Source organism: Balaenoptera borealis, assembly GCF_965194805.1.
Source record: "Balaenoptera borealis genome assembly, chromosome: 8".
Lineage (NCBI taxonomy): Eukaryota > Metazoa > Chordata > Mammalia > Artiodactyla > Balaenopteridae > Balaenoptera > Balaenoptera borealis.
This window is the reverse complement of record NC_138865.1, coordinates 114702554-114722403: the sequence shown is the minus strand read 5'-3', so window position 1 is coordinate 114722403 and position 19850 is coordinate 114702554. Positions and strand designations below refer to the sequence as shown.

The following is a 19850-nucleotide window of genomic DNA, read 5'->3' as shown; positions in this document are numbered from 1 at the left end:
CCTGTCCTCCCCAGTCTGCCCTCTCCATCTGTCCCCCTTGGAGCACCCGCCAGATCATTCTGAAGTGGAGTCTGTATGTATTTCCCTCCACTGTCTTCAGGAAAAACCAAATTGTGACGTTTGAGGCTCTTTCCATCTTCCCTCATGGGCTGTGGCCACACTGTTTCCTGCCCCCTGGGCCTCCTTGCCTTCAGGGCTGTGCTCTCTGATTGCACCCCAGTACCTTTTCTACCTGCAGGAAGCCCCCCGCACCGGTTGCTCTCCACCTCTTAGCTTACATGGCTTGGCCTTGAAGCTTCCTTGTAGGAGCAGTCAGGAATGGGTCTGGTGATCCTGGTGTCCCAAGAGACCCTGTTCTGCCATGGGGGACCCTGCCAGGGAAGGTCTTGAGGGTCAGGTGAGGAGCAGAGAGCACTCTCCTGAAGGCAGTGTAGACCAGCAGGGGTTTGAGGCATGTCAGGGAGTGATCTGGGGTCAGCTTCTTGGGCACACTATTAGAAGCAGAGTGGCCATTGGCTAAATTGGGGGTGGGAAGGGCAAGGAGGGAGAAAATAACAATTGTAGGGCTTCCCTGGTGGCGCAGTGGTTGAGAATCCGCCTGCCAATGCAAGGGACACGGGTTCGAGCCCTGGTCTGGGAAGATCCCACATGCCGCAGAGCAACTGGGCCCGTGAGCCACAATTACTGAGCCTGCGCGTCTGGAGCCTGTGCTCCGCAACAAGAGAGGCTGCGATAGTGAAAGGCTCGCGCACCGCGATGAAGAGTGGCCCCCGCTTGCCACAACTAGAGAAAGCCCTCGCACAGAAACGAAGACCCAACACAGCCATAAATAAATTAATTAATTAATTAAAAAAAAATAATTGTAGTAAGTACAATTTATCAAGGGAAAATAAATGGTCCAAGCTGTACGCTTTGCACTTCATGGGAATTATCTCAATTCTCACTCAGCAATATACTATTATTACCTCTATTGTACTCGGAAGGACTGAAATTCAGAAGTGCCATCATTGGCCAGGGTCAAATGGCTAGCCAGTTGCTGGTATTTGAACCAGGTCAGTCTGGTGCCAACCCCAAGCAATTACCCGTGTCAGGACCCCACCCATCTGGGCTGAGGGTGGAGTTAGGGCACAGTCATGGCACAGTCATGTCACAGCACCACTGGCTGGGTGCCTTGGATGCCGGTGGGAGGTGCGGGAGGGGATAGTAGCATTGGAGGGGGTAGCTCTGCCGTGGGCTTGTGTGGCTTCCACCATCAGACTCTCAGGCTGGGGCCCCTACTTGTTTCTCACGAGCCCTCCCTAAGTCACATCCTGTGGGCAGAGGCCTCAGCAAAAGTTCCGGTGGTGTCACCTCCTCCACCCCACCATCCCTGGCCTGAACCCTGACATCGCCAGTCACTTCCCCTCAGGGCCTCAGACCCTCAGCCCTCCCTTGGGGAGGAAGGCAGGCAGGAGCGGTCAGAAGCCCTTCAGAAGGCTGCCCAGGTGAAAGTGAGAAGAAATTAGGTCCTAGCCAGAAACAATTTCTCACTGACTTTGACTTCTGATTTGCTGGTTTGAGGGAAATGTTTCCTGTTTCCATGGATCAGCTAAGCTGGCAAAGCAGGGCATGTGGCCAATACTCAGGAATGTTTGCCGATTGACTGACCAGGCTCTGAGAGAGCCTCTGGTCCTGCTGCCATTTAGCAGTTAGGGAAACTGAGGCACAGAGTAGGAAAGGGAGCCACTGGCCAGCTGTTTGACCCTGGCCTGGACCCTCTGTTTTCCTCCCCCGAGTAGGAACAGGGTACGGGGCATATTGAGAGAAGAAGAAAGGCTCGTGGGGTGGGGTGCTCTTGGCTGCCGGTCTGTCTGGGGAGACAAGGGGTCACTGGATAGGGGGATACAGGACAGAGAGTGGCTGTGTGATGCCCACAGCCCTGCAATCCCATGGACATTCTGCCCACACCGGCTGGGTACTGACTGTGCCCGGCCCCATGTTGTTATGTGTCAGACCCCTAGAACTTTATAGCACCCCTCTTAGGAAGTTGCTATTATGGGGCCAAAGTTATAGAAGAAGAAACTGAGGTTAGGAGTGGTGAAGTGGCCTGCCCAAGGCCACGCAGCGAGGGAGCTATGGAGCTGGGATTCAAAGCCAGGTCTCTTTGTCCCCCAATATAAGACAACTGGGTCAAGCTGGGGAAAGGTATCTACTGAGTGCTACAGTATAGCAGGCCTGAGGCCAATATGGATGCATGAGGCCAGTTCTTCTCTCAACGGAGCATGAGGTCTGTTTGGAACATGCATATAAAGACAAAAGTAAATGTAATACAGATGATAACTCTCAGTGTAAACGTGTTATTTCGTTGCCACAGGATATTGTGAGGGATGTTGTATTTGTCCAATTTTACTGATGAGAAAAATGAAGCTCAGAGAGTTGATGTGACTTGCCCGAGGTGGGGTCTGAACTCAGGTTTGCCTGGGTCCAACGCCTTTGACTATGACATTGAAAGCCTCCAATCCCTGATAGCACCTGGTCAGATTGCAGACAACGGTGTCATAGACTTGGGGGGAGGAGGGCAAGGAGGGAGGGGACAGAAATCAGAGCAGGGTTCCTGGGGCACTATGGCTCAATCAGACCTCAGGGACTCAGTGGAGGCAAAAGGTAGAGCCAGTGGAGGGACAAGTGGCATTCTGAGTGCGGGTCTGGCCCAAGCAAAGGCCTGGAGGTGGGAAAGCGCTTGTGTGTTCAGCGCTGCAGAGTGGGGCTGGGCTGGCCTCCAGCACCGGCTGAGGAGGGCCTGGGGGACAGCCACCCGCCAGCAGGTCCCCAGCCACACTCCCAACGGCCACTCGAGGCAGCACAAAGAGGGCTCTGAGCTCAGCGGAGCCGCCACACTGAGCCACCACACTGAGCCCCATTCATCCTCTCAGGGATGCAGCAACTGACCTGGCACCTGGGCCAACGGCAGGGCTAGCCTGGCGCTGACAAGGCCCCTCCACCATGGCAACAGAGCCTCGTCGTGGCTGGGACTCCCAGGTTTCACACCACGTGCCTGCCCTGGGGTTTTCCTGGCCTGCGCCAGTCTGCCCCTGGCCTGAACCACCCCCATCCCTCAGCAACAACCACCAGGGTTTGCTGAGGCCACAGTGTACTGGCCCGGGTCATCATTTGCTCCTTTCGTCTTCCCAACAACTCCAGGAAGTGGAGGCTACTGTGACCCCATTTCACAGATGAGAAAACTGAGACTCAGAGAGGTAAAGTCTCTTATGGAGGATCACACGGCAAGTCGGGAGTGGGCCTGGCCAGGAAGCCAGCACTGGCTGATGCCACAGCCTCAGCATTTAGCCCAAATCACTGTGACTGCCTCTTGGAAGAGAAGCTGGGGGACCCACCCTCCACCTCCCACCAGGAAGACCCCCAGCTACCACCAGGCCACAGGCCCCTCTCCCTTTTCTGACAACAACCCAGAGAAGGGAAGGGACACTGGCCTGGGAGTTAGAACACCCGGGTATCTGTCTGTCTAGTCTCTGCTCCTCTTTAGCCTCAGTTCCCTCATCTGTGAAATGGGACAGTACCAGGATCATCTCACAGGGCTGTGACGATCTGTAGGGGCTTCCAGCTCCATGTCTGGCTCATGGTCAGTGCTCAGTAGAGGGAGCTGGAGTTGTACCCCTCCTTATCCTCCTAAGGCCATGGTCCAGAAATCCCATCCTTTCATTTGAACTTTGAACACCTGTCCCATCCAGGCCTGTTTGCTGCCTCTGTCTCACAGGCTGTGTCCCTTTTCCCTCCAGGGCCTCAGGTTCCCCCTCATCCCATCGAGAAGGTTCAGCAGAACTTTCCCCCGCCAAGGTCTATCATCCAGCTGCCAGAGGGTGGCGGGAGTTATGAGTGTGGAAGTTAGGACCTCAGGTTCCACAGCTGGACAGGCAGATCCCAATTCCAGGTAACTTGACTTTGGTGGGGTGGGGCTCAGTTTCCACATCAGTAGAATGAGGACAAGAGAAACAACATTTGCCTCTTAGGGCAGAAGAACTGAGCCCTGTGGCTGCACATACTAAGTGACCAGAAAACGTTAGTCATTAGTAGTCACTATTTTTATGGAGGATGCAGGATGGGCCCCATCTGACCTTGAACTTCCCCTATCACAGCCCCAGTTGCCAGCCCTGGGGCCAGGATAATAATGTCCAATCATGCTGGAGCCTCTGGGGGTTGACTGCATACCTTGCACTTGTGCCTATTCTAGAGATTAGGTGACTGAGGCTTCAGAGGCAGAAGTAACTTGTCAGCAGCACTCAGAGCCAGGATTTGAAGCTCCTGGTCTTTCAGCTGCACCGCCCCCAGCAGCTGCTGAAAGCCTCCACAGGTGTCAGGGACAACCTGTGTAGGAGAGGTTTCATTTCCTCATCTCTGTCCTGTCCACGTGAGCGCGCGCGCGCGCACACACACACACACACACACACACACACACACACACACACACACACACACACACACACACACGGGGGTTGTAGGGTGGAAAAACACCAGACTGTGGGTTAAGGGGCCTGAAAGGGCAAGTTGTAACCCAGTCTGTGCCACCAACCCACTGTATGACCTGGGGCAATCCTTCTGCCTGTCTGTGCCTCGGTTTTCCTATCTTTGTACAATGGGGTGGTGGACTAAATTATCGCATGTCCCTGCTAGCTTGAAAAGGAGTATAGTGGGCACTGATTCTGTGTCAGGCTTTGCACCAAGCACTGGACTCTGTGAGGTGGGCATTGCAAATACCCCCTACTCACAGAGAGGAAACTGAGGCTCCGGGAGGTGAGTTCCCTAGTCCAGGATCACACAGTGACAAAGTGGCCAGCCAAGACTTGAATTTGGGTCTGGGTGGTCCCAGAGCCCACAGGCCAAACCATGGCACTCTCCTATCCACCGCAGCCAGTGCATCCCCCAGCACTGAGGCTTAGAATAAACCCCCCTGCCCTCAGGCCTGACTCCCTGCACCCTCCCAGCCTGCTGGCCAGACCCCCTGACAGCTGTTGGCAGGTCCCCAGAGGCCCCCAGCCCAGTGGGCTCTGTTCCCAGAGTCTGTGGTTTATTTCCCAGACCTTCCAGATCTCACGCGCTTGCGGTCTGTCCCCTGCCTCCCCGAGGCCGAGGCCAAGGAGGAGGCCCACAGGGGCCGGGACTGGGGGAGGCCCCTGCCTCCGCCCCCTGCAGAGAGGATGGGGAGGGTGGGGCTGTGGGAGTTTCACTGGTTTAAAAATACACAGAGGAAGCGAGTGAGAGGGCGCGAGAAAGGGGAAGGGGAGGTGAGGGAGGCATCTCAACGTTGATGTCCAGAGTTTCGAGTGGCCACTTGCCTTCCAGCGGGGGCTTTGCACGACTTGCGAAGATGACGGAGGGGACGAATAAGGCCAGCAAAAAGTTCAGTGAGTGCAGGGTGCCGTTTGCACTGTCCTTCATCCCTTTGTCTGTCCGTCCATCTCAGCCTCTCTGTATTTGCTTCTTCATCACTCTACCTCGTTTCTGTTTTTCTTTCTGTCCATCTCTGTCTCTCTCCAGAGGCCTCTGTTTCTGAGTTTCCAGTCGCCATCTCTCCATCACTGGCCCGGTGTCTCTCTCTCTCCAGCTGGTTAGGCTCTCCATCTCTGTTCTTCTCTGGTCTGTCTCTGCCCGTCTCTACTTCTCTGTCTCTCCCCACCCCAACTCTCAGTCTCTCCATTCGTCTGCGTGTCCTCTGGCTCCCTTTGACCTCATGGCTGGGCCAGGGAAGACCTCCACACAGCCCACCCCCTGCCTCTGGGCCTGGTTCACATGGGGTCTCAGGCTGGGAGTTGCTGTGGCTGAGGCGGGGGGAGGGGTGTGTGCCATGAGATCCTGTCCCATGTCCCCATCAGCAGTGACGCTGGGACCCAGAGCAACTCAGTGAGGGGCCACACCCACCCATCACTTCTCCCCCAGGTTGGCGATCCCTTCCTGGTTCCAGCAAACTTCGGTTTCCCCTGATTCTTCTGATCTGACAGCACAGGAGGAGGGTAGACAGGGCAAGGATTATGACTGTATTCTACAGATGAAAAGACTGAGACCAAGACACTTGCCTGAGGTCATATGGGGCTACAGAGCAGGGCTCGATCTCAAGTTCCTGGACTCTGGGCCTCAGTTTCCCTCCCTGCCCCACTACTGTTTCCTCCAGACCCCCAGTCCCCAGGGGACAAAACAAGTGGTGCCGAGAAAGAAGGCAGTCGTTGGCACAATTTCTGCCCCATGGCATAGCTTTCTAAGAGCAGAGCCTCAGCATCTTCTGACAGCATTTGTCAGGAGGCAGAGAATAAGACCAAGTGAGGGGGTGGGCAGGACTGGGAGGAAAGCCCCAGAACACTGACCCCAGCAATCCAGAGCCCTGGGCCCTTGTCCAGGCTCAGCCTTGCTTTGTGACCCTGGGCAAATTCCTTCCCCTCTCTGGGCCTGTTTTCTGTCTGGTCAGATGGGGGCATCCCACCTATATATTCCATCATGGTTGTGAGGACCTGAGGAGGCACAGGATGCCGAGGAAGTGGAAAATGCCAGGGTTTTTCCTTTTTGCTTATCTGGAGGCTGTAGTGAAGTCAGTCAGATGGTGGTGGCTGCGAGGAGGGGCAGTCTCACAGCTGGGGACAGGGAGGAGGGAACTCTCATGCACCCCTGCGGAAACGAGGAGATGGTATCACCCGAGCACTGCTGCCTGAGTCCCAACACCAGGCTCAGCTGACAGGAAGGACAGAACCGCAGGGAGTGGGACCCTCAGGCTCCCGACAACCCCCTTCTCATTTCATCCTCACCTCAGGGGCACAGAGCTTCATTCAAACGCCCCCTCCCCACCCCAACACACACGTCACACACACACACACATATACATGCTTCACCTCCCGCTGTGTGACCTCGGGCAGGTCATGTCACAGCTCTGAACCTCAATTTCCTCATCTGGAAAATGGGGGATTAAACTTGTGTCATGGAGTTGTGTTGAGAATTCAGTGAAGTAATTAATGCATGCAGCATGTCTGACAAATGCAGAGGCATTTATTGTGATCACCATCATCATCTTCATTACTTCTTATGGAGGTTATTCTGTGTGTCAGGTACCGTGTTAAGCATGTTATTTACATGCTGAGTTCATGCTTTTCTTCAGTTCTCCCATTGCCCATAGGAGATGGGTACTATAATCTCTATTTGACTGATGTGGAGAATGGGGCTCAGAGAGGTCAAGTGACTTGCCTAAGGTCACACAGCTAGGATGTGGAATTCAAGGGATTCAAGCCCAGGGCTATGCGATTCCAGAGCTGCCATATTATACCATAACAGTTAGAGGGGGTGTCAGTGAAACTCCTAACCCTCCTTGGACCGTCAATGAGTGGAACTGCACGAATATTTTATTGTTAGTATTATTAGTGCTGGCAATATCATTAACTTCTTTCCCTCCCCTTCCCCCTGCCAGAGTTCTTCAAGTTCAAGGGCTTTGGGAGTCTCTCCAACCTTCCTCGGTCCTTCACTCTGAGACGATCTTTGGCCTCCACCAGCATCCGGCCCCATCTGGAGGCTGACACCTTTGACGCCACACAGGATGACATGGTGACAGTCCCCAAGAGCCCCCCAGCCTATGCCCGCTCCAGCGACATGTACAGCCACATGGGCACCATGCCTCGCCCCAGCATCAAGAAGGTTCGGGACCAACAGGCCACCCAGGAGGCCCCGGAGGTTGGCCCTGAGCCCCATGTGGTGCCCCGAGGGCTGCCTGACCCCCCAGGCTTGGAGGCAGCCAAGAAGGTGGTGGTGGGGACCAATGCCCCCGTGGAGGACACCCCAGCAGTGGGGCCCAACCCTTCAGCAGTGGAAGTGGGCACCATGAGAAAACCTGAGGAGCCCAGGGCAGACACAGAAGAGGAGCGAGACCCCAGGAACGTGCTCTCAGAAAGGTAGGTGCCCATCAGGGGAGGGTGAGGGCAGGACCTGCGGGGATGGTGTCTCCAGCGACCTGCGGGGATGGTGTCTCCAGCCTCCTACGAGTAGATCCCGGAGAGGACCCCCGCAACACACACATCTGAGTAGAAACAAAACAAAACACACACACACAACCATACCTATACATTAACCAAGTGCTTACTATAGACCAGGCACTGTACTTAGCCCTTCACTTGTAATTAATTCTCAGGAAAAAAACAAAAACAAAAACAAACAGGGAAAAAAAAAACACACCCGGGGAGAAGATACTGTTATTTCCATATGACAGAAGAGGAAACTGAGATTCAGAGAGGGAATGTCATCTGCCCCAGTCAGGGTGCACATCTAGCAAATGACAAACTTAGGACTTGAACTAAGACCCGCCCCCGCCCCCCATGCCCACTCCGCGACTCCAAAGCCCTAGGCAGCCTCCAGCATGGACCCTCAGCTACTGGGTGGATCCAAGCCCAATCACTGGATCCCTGCCCTGGGGCCCACACCCGAATAGCCGCCTTTAATTCTGCTGGACAACATTGCTCCCCTTGATCTAGAAGACCATTTGTTAACTAACTTGGTTACAGGGTGTGTTGAGTTGATGCAAAAATACAAATAGTGATGATATGACCATAGCTCTCATTTAGTCAGTACCCATTTTACTGGGTGTCAAAACAAATGTTACTCACTGAAAACTCTGTAAAAGATTGTACTATTACCCCCCCCACCCCCGCCCCCACCCCGGCCAATCTTACAGATGGAGAAACTAAGACTCAGCCAAGGTTGCAGAGCTGGGATTTGAGCAGGAATCTGCCTGCCTCCAGTGGCTGCACACTCATCCACCACGTTGTACCCACCATCTTCTAAGCCCTACAGCCATGTACTTCATGCCCTTGGGAGACCCCCTCAGCCCCCACCAAAGGAGTCCCTGGCTTTTCTTTTCTTTTTTTCCAGTTTCTTTTTTTTTTAATTTATTTTTTTATACAGCAGGTTCTTATTAGTTATCTATTTTATACATATTAGTGTATATATGTTAATCCTAATCTCCCAATTCATCCCACCACCACCCCCGCACCCCCAGTCCCTTGCTTTTCAACCCTCAGAGCCTTTGTCTAAACCATACTGGTCAGATGTACCTACTGAAATAAAGAGGGGGAAAAAAATCTGAGCAAAAGTAACTCTAGGGTTGGTTCTGGAACCTCTCTTGAGTGACTTTGCCCTGAGACACCAAGCACAGCTTCTGTGTGCTGGGGTAATTGGTCCTTCAGTGGGGAGCAGGACCTTGTAAAGCTGCAGAGTGAATCCGGTCCAGACGCTGCCTCTTACTGACTGCATGACCTTGGACAAGTCTGTTCCCTTCTCCGAGCCTCACTTTTCTCATCTGATAAATGGGCACAACGATAGCACCTACCTTGTAGGGTTGTGGTGAGAATTCAAGAGTAACATACTTGTAAAATCTTAGCACAGCGCCTGACACACCACAAACAACTCGGTAAATGGGAGTGCTTACGTTTATGATGAATAAAACTAATGCTTTTCCACCATCTCTGGCTGCTCCAGGCTGCCTTCTCTAGCCATCCCTCTTAAATTCGGCCTCATTCGGGTGTGGAGCAAGGATTGTATGCAGGGTAGCGGGCCTCATAGTTCCGGGGGCGTTCTGAGGTAACCAAAGTCTGAAAAGCGCGCTGAGGGTTTGCGGAAGCGGGGCGGGGCGGGGCGGGGCGTGGTGAATGGGCGTGTGTAGGGGGCGTGGCCCTCCCATGCGGCGCGGGGACTGTTGGGGAAGGTGGCCTCGGAGTGGGGCGGGGCGAGGCGGAGGGGGTGTGCTCGGGGGCGTGGCCTTTCCTCTCCGACCTGACAGATGGGGAGAGGGCGGAGCGAGACAGCAGGCGGAGGGCGTGTCCGAGGCGGGGCGTGTCCTTCCCGGAAGGAGGAGTAGGCGGTGGAGCGCGCCCAGGGAGGGCAGAGGGGCGTGTCCGAGGCGTGGCCTACAGGCCAGGCTCCTCCCCAGGAGTCCTGCTGTAAGCTCCGCAGCTCCGTATCCTGAGAAAGGCGGGAGCCGTCGAGCAGAGGAGGTCCCTGGGCTGCAGGCCGCGACGACAGGGAACTATGACTGCGGTGGGCCGAAGGTGCCCCGCACTGGGACCCAGAGGGTGAGTGACCGAGCTGGGACCGAGGAGGGCCGCCGGGGAACGGGAGTTGTCTAAGAGGGAAATCCGTGCCCCTGGGGCAGCTGACAAACCTGGGTGTGAGTTTAGCATCAGGGACTTTTAAACTTTCTTTTGGTGTAACTCTATCCCCAGCCTCTCCCGGCACAGGTTGGGCATCTTCTGGTCACAACAGTACCAGGAGAGAGGCACTATTACTATCTCCAGTTTTCAGATGAGGAAAGAGAGGTTTACTTGCCCAGTTTGACACAACTAGTGAAAGTCAGAGCTAGGGTTTAACTCCACCTTCCTGGACCAGGCCCTCAAAGACTAGGCAACCCATTCCCCTCCAGCAGGTCTTGAGACACCTTGAGAATGCCAAGTCTAGGACCCAGCCTTCCTCCCCTGTGGGCAGAGATGGTCCTGGCAGTGCCTCTGGCATCAGGCCTGGCTTAGAGCTAACAGAGGAAATAGGGAGACTCTCCCTTCCCCCCCTAATCATCTGGAGTGTCCAGGGGTCCTGAGGGGGTGGAGTGAGCAGATCAGATTGAGCCCTTTCCTGGTGCCCTGGGACCCAGTGTCCCACCTGCTCTCCAGGCCAAGTAGGAGTCCAGGAATTGTTGAACATTTCTTCTAGGAGCCTGTGAAGCCCAGATCTGTGCTGGAGTCAGGCGACCTGCTTTGCCTGTGTGATCTCAGGCTTGTCCTGCCCTACTGTGGGCGTCAGTCTCCCCAACAGCCAAGATGGGCCTGGGATGGTCTCTGAGGATCCATCCAGCTTGGGAACAAGGGTATTTGAGAACTGCCACTGAGTAAGACTGGGAGCCTCATTCCTGAGTGTCCCAAGGGGGTCATCCCAGTGGCCGTTCAGGGAGCAGCGTAAGCTGGGGAAGACGTGTCCCTCCCCTACCCCCTGGGAAGCAGGTTGCACCTGGAGCAAAAGGAAGGAAGGGGAAGAGGTGAGGCTGCAGGAGTTTCCTGGTGCCCTGTTCCCTGCTGAGATCATGGGGGATGCAGAGGAAGGAGGGAGGAGGGGCCAATAGAACGGGAATGAAGGGCCTTTAGCTCCCAAAAAGGAGAGCACCAGCCCAGTCTCCCCCCATCCCCCGGCACCCTCAGCCTTCTGCAGGGAAATAGTGGGTCCAGAGAGCCCTGACACTCTACCTTCAGTCCATGTTATAGAGGAGGAAGCAGAGTCTCAGAGAGGGAAGGGAGGTCCCCCAACACCCCACACCCACACACGCACAGAGGAATTGTCAGGCCAGGGTCCCACCAGAGGACAACTGGCCGGCCCCGCCTGGAACACTCAATGGGTGCCATCTACCACATTTTACCAGCGAGGAGACTGAGGTTCAGAGAGAGAAAGGGACTTTCCTGGGGTCACAGAGAGATTAAGTGTCAGAGCCTAGATTTGATTCTGTCCTGACCAACTCCCAAGCCCAAGCACTTAACCACTAGGCCACATTTCACCTCCTGCAAGTAAAAATCTCAGAGCTGTTTCTACCATTACTTCAAATGACTTCCCATACCTCCCTGAAAAGGCGGTAATAGGAGCCCATTTTACAGATGAAGACATCGAGGTTTTGTGAGGTTAACAACTTGCTCGAGATGACACAGTTGAGTTGGAATTTCATTCATTTTAATAGTTACTGAGATGCAACTATCCCTAGACATTCTTCTAGGTCCTGGGGAGACAGCAGTGAGCACAGCAGGCAAAACCCTGCTCTCAAGGAGCCCCCATTCTAGTGTGGGGGAGACAGATGATAAACAAGATAATGAGTTACCCAGTCAGCCAGAAGAGAAAAGCACTACGGAGAAAGATTCAAATCAAGTAGGGGAACTGGTCTTGGAGGGTAGTGGCTGGTGGTGGCAATTTAGGAAGGTTAGCCAGGAAAAAAGTCTCAGTGAGAAACTGATGTTTGAGCAAAGGAGATGAGGGAACAAACCCTCTGTTTTTTTTTTTTTTTAGTTGAAATATAGTTGATATGCAATATTATATTAGTTTCCGGTGTACTGGGAACAAACCATCTTGATATCTGGGGAAGGGTATACTAGGCCGAAGGAATAGCAGGTACGAAGGCCCTGAGGTGGGAGCATCCTTGGCATGTTTGCGGAGCAGCAGAGAGCAAGATGGGGGCTGGGGAGAGGAGTGGTGGAAATGAGGCCAAAAAGGAAATGGGTTCAGATAAGTAAGGCCTGGGAGGCCCGGCAAGGACCTGGCTTTGACTCTGAGCGAGTTGCAGCCGTTGCTGGCCTCAAGCAGAGGAAGGCCCCACTCTGACTTATGTTTTACGAGGACTTCTCCTTTAAGGAGGATTTGACCGCAGTCCTACTCATTCTAAAGTGTCTCACCTGAACATCCTTTCCTGCCTCCCAGAGACCCAGGTCCCTCCACTCCACTTCCAGGGCTGTTCAGAAGGAAACTGAGATGTGGAGAAGGAAGCACCCTGGCCGGGGGCACCCTGTGTTGCCCGTGCCCCAGCCCTGGTGCCAGGCATTGAGAACAGGCCAAGACCCCCGTCCCCACCCCCCCACCATTTCCTTTCGGAATGTTGATTCTGGTCCAAGAATTCCCAACACTCCCCAGAGTCCCACGACCCTCTCGGCCCTGCAAAGTGACGTCAGCTGCCGGGCATCTGGTAGTGATTACCCACCGGGGGAGGGGGCTGTGGTGGGCTCAGCCCATTCAGCCTCCTCAGACTCTGGGCGGCTGGTCCTCGTCTTCCAAAGGGGCCCAGCTGCTCCTGGCTCTCATTTCCTGTGGAGACTTTCTCACAGCCCTTGAGACCCCCAGACGCCTGAGGCTGTGGGAACTGCGCTGGCTCGGGAAGGATGGACGGTCCCCCCACCAACCCCAGCTGGAGCCACATCCCCTCAAACCCTTAGGGGACTCTGTTTACAGAATGCTGGACGTATGTGGCGTGAGAGCTGGGGAAGAAAGGGGTCGGCTACATCAGCGGCTCAGAGGCCCACTGACTGTCTTTACAACATTGAGAAACCCCCTTCCCTTCTCTGACCCTCAGTTTCCCCATCTGTAAATTGGGGACAATAACAGCACCTGCTTCACAGGGTCATCGTGAGGACTAGACAAAGTAAAGCATTTATCCTGGACCTGGCCCGAGGAAGTACCGGTACACAGGATGCTCAGGCGATCACCACACCCATTTATAGAAGAGGAAACTGAGGCCCAACAAGGGGGATTCGCCCAGGGTCACACAGCCTCCTCCCTCCCAGCTGAGGGCCCTCTCCAGAGCCCCCGAGGGTCTTTCCTCTGTCCATGCCCACTCCATTTCCTCTTCCTGATGTTGATTCTGGGCTCCTGGTCTGGTCAAAATATTCTTTTTCTTCACTTTCCCCTCCCCAGTGTCCCCCATCTCCATCCAGGAGCAGTCCCCATCATCTGGGGGAGCCTGCCTCGGGCAAGGAATAAAGCAGAGCCAACCCAGGGCAAGGAATAAAGCAGAGCCAACCCAGGTCTCGTCTGAGCAGCTCTGCGCCCTTCTGTAAAGTGGGGCTTCCACACAGGCATTCAGTCGTCTTCCCCATTTGCTCTTCTCCAGCAGCTGTTAAGTCTCAGCAGCTCTTGGGACTGACTCCTCAGCTCTGCCCTGGGATGAGCGGCCCCCGATCTGTCCTCTCCTCACAGAGCTGGGACCCTTTCTGAAGCTCTGCTGGGGAGCTCACCCCTGTCAAGAAGACTGAGGGCGCAGAATGGTGGAGAGGAGGAAGGACGTCTCCAGGACGGTGGTGGCCCATCGTACAGGAAAGGGGGCAGGGCAGAGGCTAAAGCCAAGGGCCTTCCTGGCAGGGAATCCCAAAGGCCCCTTGGCTGGGTGTCCCCAGAGAGATGGGGCTTTCCACCCCAGCTCTCTCTGCTCAGGGCCTTTAAGGACTAAGGAGCATAGAGCAGGGTTGCCTCTCTGCCCCGGGTGAGTGAAAGTCGGAGTGAAGGAGGGAGAGTATCTTCAACCCCCCAGGAGGAGCAGGATGGGAGGTTTCATTTGGGGGGTGGTGGTGCTGGGGCGACGAGAGGAACCACAGGGGATAAGGAACCTCCCACCTTTCCTTCTCATAGGATCCTTGCAGCCCCTCTGGGAAGACAGTTAAAATATGCCCATTTCACAGATGAGGAAGTTGAAGCTCAGAGAGGGGAGGGCAGGGGGAAAGCTGGGAAGCATGAGGCAGACGTTGGGGAAATCTCCACTCAAGGCCATATGACCACATCCCAGGGAGCAAAGTGGGGGACAGACAGAGGGCAGGGAGGCTGCAGGGCTCTGCAGGGCAAGGCTGCCCATGGTGAGGGAGGGCCAAGGTGGAACAGGATGGCAGCCTCTCCTCCAGGGTCCCTGGGGGAGCCTCGCCCTTCCCTCCTGGCCAGGATGGAGACCCTGAAGGTAAAGCTCAGACCAAAACCTGCACTGGGGAAATAAAAGATAATGGACTCTAATGACTGGTCATTAATTCAATTAATTAAGCTAATATATGCAATGAGTGGTACTAGTTATAAGAACAAATCAGCTAATACAGGCAATTAAAGGGGTTGGTTATTTAAATAATTAATGCAGCTGATTAATGGAACTGATTTAGCTCAGTTGTCGCTATTATTTATTAATTGATTTTGCCACTAATATTAGAGGGGAAGTGCCTTTTAAATCCATAAAATAAGAAATTAATTAATTGATTAATTAATTAATGGAGCTGAGTTTTATTTTTAAATTTTTTTTAAAATACGGTATTTCAGTTTCATTTTATTATTTTTATTTTTAAATATTTATTTATTTATTTATTTATTTATTTTTGGCTGCATTGGGTCTTTGTTGCTGTGTGCGGGCTTTCTCTAGTTGCTGTGAGCAGGGGGTACTCTTCATTGCGCGGGCTTCTCATTACAGTGGCTTCTCTATTGCGGAGCACGGGCTCTAGGCGCACAGGCTCAGTAGTTGTGCCTCGCGGGCTCAGTAGTTGTGGCTCGCAGGCTCTAGAGTGCAGGCTCAGCAGCTGTGGCGCACGGGCTTAGTTTCTCCGCAGCATGTGGGATCTTCCCGGACCAGGGCTCGAACCTGTGTCCCCTGCATTGGCAGGTGGATTCTTAACCACTGCGCCACCAGGGAAGTCCCCAGGACTTCAGCTCTTACTCTGAGTAAAACTAGGGGTCACTCCAGTGGGTTGGAGCAGAGGAAAGTCATAAGCTGACTTTCATTTTAACAGGATTGCTCTGGCTGCTGGGGTGAGAACAAGTCAGAGGGACACAGATGTAGGCTGGGAGGCAGTGATGAGGTGGTGGCCATAGTCTGGGCAAATGATGGCAGTGGATGGTGAGCCAACATGGTCACCTTATGTCTTAGGAATCCTGGAGTGTTGTGGGGGGGCAGGGAGAGGTGATGGGGGCTGTTGGTGGCTCCAGGCCCTCAGCTTCCCGGGCCTGGGCCTCTGCCTGAGCACCCCCACTGGCTTTGGCCACCTCAGCCCACCTGCTCCCTGGGGCAGGCGCCCCCTCCCCAAGGCTCTACTCCTGCCCAGAGCGTGAGGGGAAGTGAACAGGAAACAGGAGGAAGTGCTAGGCGATCCCAGTGTCCTGGCCAAGCTGTTCCCAGCAGTGGGAGGATTTCCGGTCCTGAATGGCCGGAAACACTGGGATGGGACACCTCACCCAGGAAGAGCAGGGTGGTGAGAAGGGGAGGGGTCTGTACTCCGCCCCACTCCCAGCTCGACTGGACAGAGAGAACCCAAACACCTTTGGGAGCCTGCTGGGGCCAGGCTGCAGCTTGAGGGACTATGGTTAGAGATCAGGAAGGAAGGCTAGCACCAGGGACTCTGGAATGTCACAACAGGGAGGACTGTCAGACAGCTTCTCAAGGAGGAGCCCCCGGCCTCAGGAGCTGGGGGAAGCCCTGCATGGAATTCTGCCCTGGAAACGTATACTTCACCCACAGTTTTTGTTTTGTCTTGTTTTTAGCTCAGCTGTTTTTGTTTTAAATTTATTTTATTAGATTTATCACATTTAAATTTAAATTTGGTGCTTCTGTATTTGAGGAAGCAGTTCCCTGATGTTTGACTTTCCTCCCTATTTTGCAGATGGCAATACTGAGGCCTGTGCCAGCCAGAGAACCAGGGCCCAGCCTGACAGAATTAATAATAATAGTGATGAATACTGGTTGAGGGTTTACTGTTCATACATTCCTTAACCAATAAAGAGTTCTTGAGCTCCTACCATGTGCCAGGCACCGTGGTGGGGGCTCACCTGTGAGCGATACAAAGTCAGTGCCCTGGTGGAGGCGTCAGGTAACTGAGTCAACAAATAAATGTAAAGTGATTGTTTCAGGCAGAGATTGAGGAAAAGAAAGCAGGGTTGAGGACAGAGAGTGAGGGACAAGGGACTATTCTTGGCAGGGTGGTCAGGGAAGGCTTCTCTGGGTTGGGGACATTAAGCAGAGCTCTAAATAAAGTAGGGGGAGGGGCAAGCTGTGTGATGATGTGAGGTGGGGCGGAGAGCATTCCAGGCAAGGGAACAGCAAGTGCAAAGGCCCTGTGGCAAGAACGAGCTTGGCAAGGAGGCCGATGTGGCCGGGGCAGAATGAGGGACAGAATGAGGGAGGGAGGCATATTTTGGGGGTGGGAACTGATGAGGTGGGCAGTCAGATACCACCAGGGCGACGCAGGGTGTTGTAGGTTGGGGAACACATGAGCCTGTTTACACTTGTTTTTCTGGCATGAAAATGGCACCCTCTTTACTCTCACAAGGGAAGAAAAGTCTTGGTTTAGTTGATAAATTACATGGCCAGCCATTTGCAGACCATGGAGTGGGATTTAGATTTTGTTCTTTGAGAGATGGGAGGCTTGGGGATGGTTTGTGCACCGCGATCTGCTTAGCTTTTCACTTGAGCGCCGCCTGGGTGTTGGAGGGCTGTGAGGGCAGACACAGCGAGAAGGCTGCTGTGTGCTTCACAGAGGACACAGAGGGCGTCCCAGATGGGGCAGCGTTGACACACGGAGAGAAGTGGTCAGGATCTATTTTGGAAGTAGAGCCACAGGATTTCCTGATGGATTGGGCGTGGAGTGTGAGTGAGAGAGGAGGTGCAGAGGACCGCAGGGTTTTGGGCCAAACAAAGCAACAAGAAGGATGAAGCTGACATCAACTGAGATGGGAATCGGATGTGGGGAGCAGGGGCGTGGTGGGGGGGGGCAGATCAGCAGTCCTGCTTTGGATACGAAAGTCAAAATGACTTCAGACATCTGAGAGGAGATGCTGAGGAGACAGTTGGGTTTCTGAGTCTGGTGTTGAAGGGGCAGGTCCAGGCTGCATCGGAGAAGGGAGGGCATTTAAAGCCGAGGACTGGGGGAAGTGGCTCACGGAAGCCCTCACAAGGAAGGGTGATATCTATTTGGCACCTGGGAAAAACAGCCACCCCCAGCCTCTGGCCTCTCCAGACCCCATCCTGACCACCTCTTAGGGGAGGGGATCAATTCCGCAGCCAAATATCACCAGCAATGGCGCCATGATGTGCCCCTGGGTGGGTCACTCTGCACTAGGGAATGAGGGTAGGGCGGGAGGAAAGGAGGCTGAGGCCCAGCCTGGGGCCGCCAACTGTGGAGTCAGGGAGGAGGTGGGGAGCGAACACCAGGAGAGTGCAGTATCCTGAAGCTGGTTGAAGATAGCAATTCAGGAGCAGGCCCCGTGTTAAGCATGTAACCTTCACCAGCTCCCAGAGTCCTCGAGACAACCCGATGAAACAGAGGCTATCATTACCCTGATTTACAGACAGGAAACAGGCTCAGAGAGGTGAAGGGACTTGCTCAGGGTCGCACAGCTGGAGAGTGGAGGAGTAGCCCAGCCAACAGATGCCAGCAAGTGCCGTCAGCTGCAGTGCCCCCTCCTGCCTGCAGGTGGGCAGAGACTGGCAGCTGGGGAGCCAGCCAGGGCTGGGAACACTCACTTTTCTTCTCTCCTTCCAGGGCCACTGGAGAGCTGGAGGCTGGCGGGGACTATGTGAAGGTAAGAGGGGCTGGGAGGGGACACTGGAGGGCCCAGAGTCTGTTCCAGGAAGGGCAGAGTCCTTTTCTGGCCTTGTTAGGAGCCAGATCTCACCGACTGTTCCCAGGAGGAGAAGGTCTAGGAGTCAGGGCAGCGTGTGGGGTCTGCTTTCAATCCCAGCATCTTCTTCCCATGCCTTCCATCATTCTTTCCTGGCCCCAGACTCAGGACTTCCCAATGTTTGTTACTACCAGACTCCATCCAGCTGCCAGCTGGACAGGGCCCTAAGGGCGCCTCCATGCGAAGACCGGCTCTAATCCCACTTGGTCTCTGAGCGTGTGCTGGTGCCGGGAGGTGGCAGCAGGAAAGGATGACTCAGTTCCTCATCACAGATAATGGGCACAGTCACATCGATCATAAGCTTAATTTGTCCTGGGCACTGAGAATGTTGAAAATGCAGTTTTGAAATAATAACGATAACAACAATAACACGACAGAACATTTTGAGTGCCTATTGTGTGCAGAGCCCTGTGCTGGCTGCTAGTTCTGGGAGTCAGTTCTGAGCTCTTTACATGAATGAGGTCTGTGACTTCTTCCCTCATCACTGGGCAGTGAGGGCTTTCTTGTGCCCATTTACAGATGGGAAATTTGAGGCCCAGAGAAGTGCAGTGACTTGCCCACAACCACACAGCTACTGCAGGGCAGAACTGGGATTGCCGTCCAAGTTTATTTGATGCCAAGACCATGGACAGAGCCCTTGGCCTTCCGCATCCCGGAGCCAGGTCCCCTGCCGAGTATGGAGCACACAGCAGAGGGCAAGGAGCACCAGGCCCTGTGTTCCAAGGGCTCCTGGCCCATGTGGGGACCAGGGCAGAACCACACAATGGTTTGGGCTTGTGTTTTGTAATTTAGCTGACCCAAATTTTAGTCCCAGATCTGCCACTTATTTGCCACATGACTTTGGGTGTGTGTGTCACCTCTCTGAGCCTCAGTGTTCACCTGTATGAAATGGGGTAACAGTGGTGCTTCCAAACCAGGGTTGCTATGGGCTCAATGAGTCCATGCCCATGAAGGGGAGATCTGGGCCTGGAACAGAGCAGGCCGGGCTGGTTCCTGACCCCAGGGCATTCCATCACCCAAGATGCTGCCTGTCAAGCTCCTTGTAAGTGACTAGTAATGAGCTCTGTGGGAAGTGCTCACATTGCTGTCCCCCACCATCCCCAGAAGGCTCAGATAAGAAGCCATTGGAGCTCCAGAGGTAGGGGACGACTTTCAGCTCAGGAGCTGGGGATGGGGAGATCAAGGAAGGCTTTCTGGAGGAGGAGGCATTGAAGCCAAGCCATTGCAGTTGACCAGGAATATTCACCAACATCCTCTCTCCAAACAGAAAGCTGGAAAGGAGATAAAGATAAGCAGAGATGGGTGGTAGAGTGATCCAGGCAGAGTTAAGAGTGTGGGCGCGGTCAGAAAGCAAGCTTGAGTGAGCCCAGGAATTGCAGCCCAGGGCTGCAGCAAGTTGAGCAGGAGCTGCTCCTGGGATTTGGGCCCTGGCTCCTCATCCCGAGCCCTGACACCACAGGGGAACAGAGGCCTCAGGTAGAACCAGCACCAAAGCCAGTGGTGGACCACACAGGGGCATATTTCAGCACCCCGTAAGTCCCAGCTACCTGGCAAGGTAATGAGAGCCCCATCACTGATGGTAGTGAGATCCCTGTGAGGATTAGCTTTGTATTTTTCCCTTAGTTTACTGGGCTGAAAAATATAATTTAAAAATGCTATAAAAGAAATAATACCTG

General features: G+C 54.1%; 1 protein-coding gene across 2 annotated transcripts in view; it reads left to right on the top strand.

Moving 5' to 3' along the window:
• The first annotated feature begins 4478 nt into the window (after window positions 1-4478).
• SH2D3C (SH2 domain containing 3C) overlaps window positions 4479-19850 on the top strand; it is a 31455-nt gene continuing 16083 nt past the window's right edge. The window contains exons 1-3 of one of the 2 annotated variants that reach the window (XM_082402617.1): window positions 4479-5399; window positions 7442-7919; window positions 18036-18075. In XM_082402617.1, coding sequence (XP_082258743.1) covers window positions 5303-5399; window positions 7442-7919; window positions 18036-18075 — 615 coding nt within the window. In that variant the 5' untranslated portion in view covers window positions 4479-5302. Of the gene's footprint in view, window positions 5400-7441; window positions 7920-9964; window positions 10092-18035; window positions 18076-19850 lie in introns of those variants that run through there. The other variant, XM_082402618.1, reaches the window with a different exon arrangement.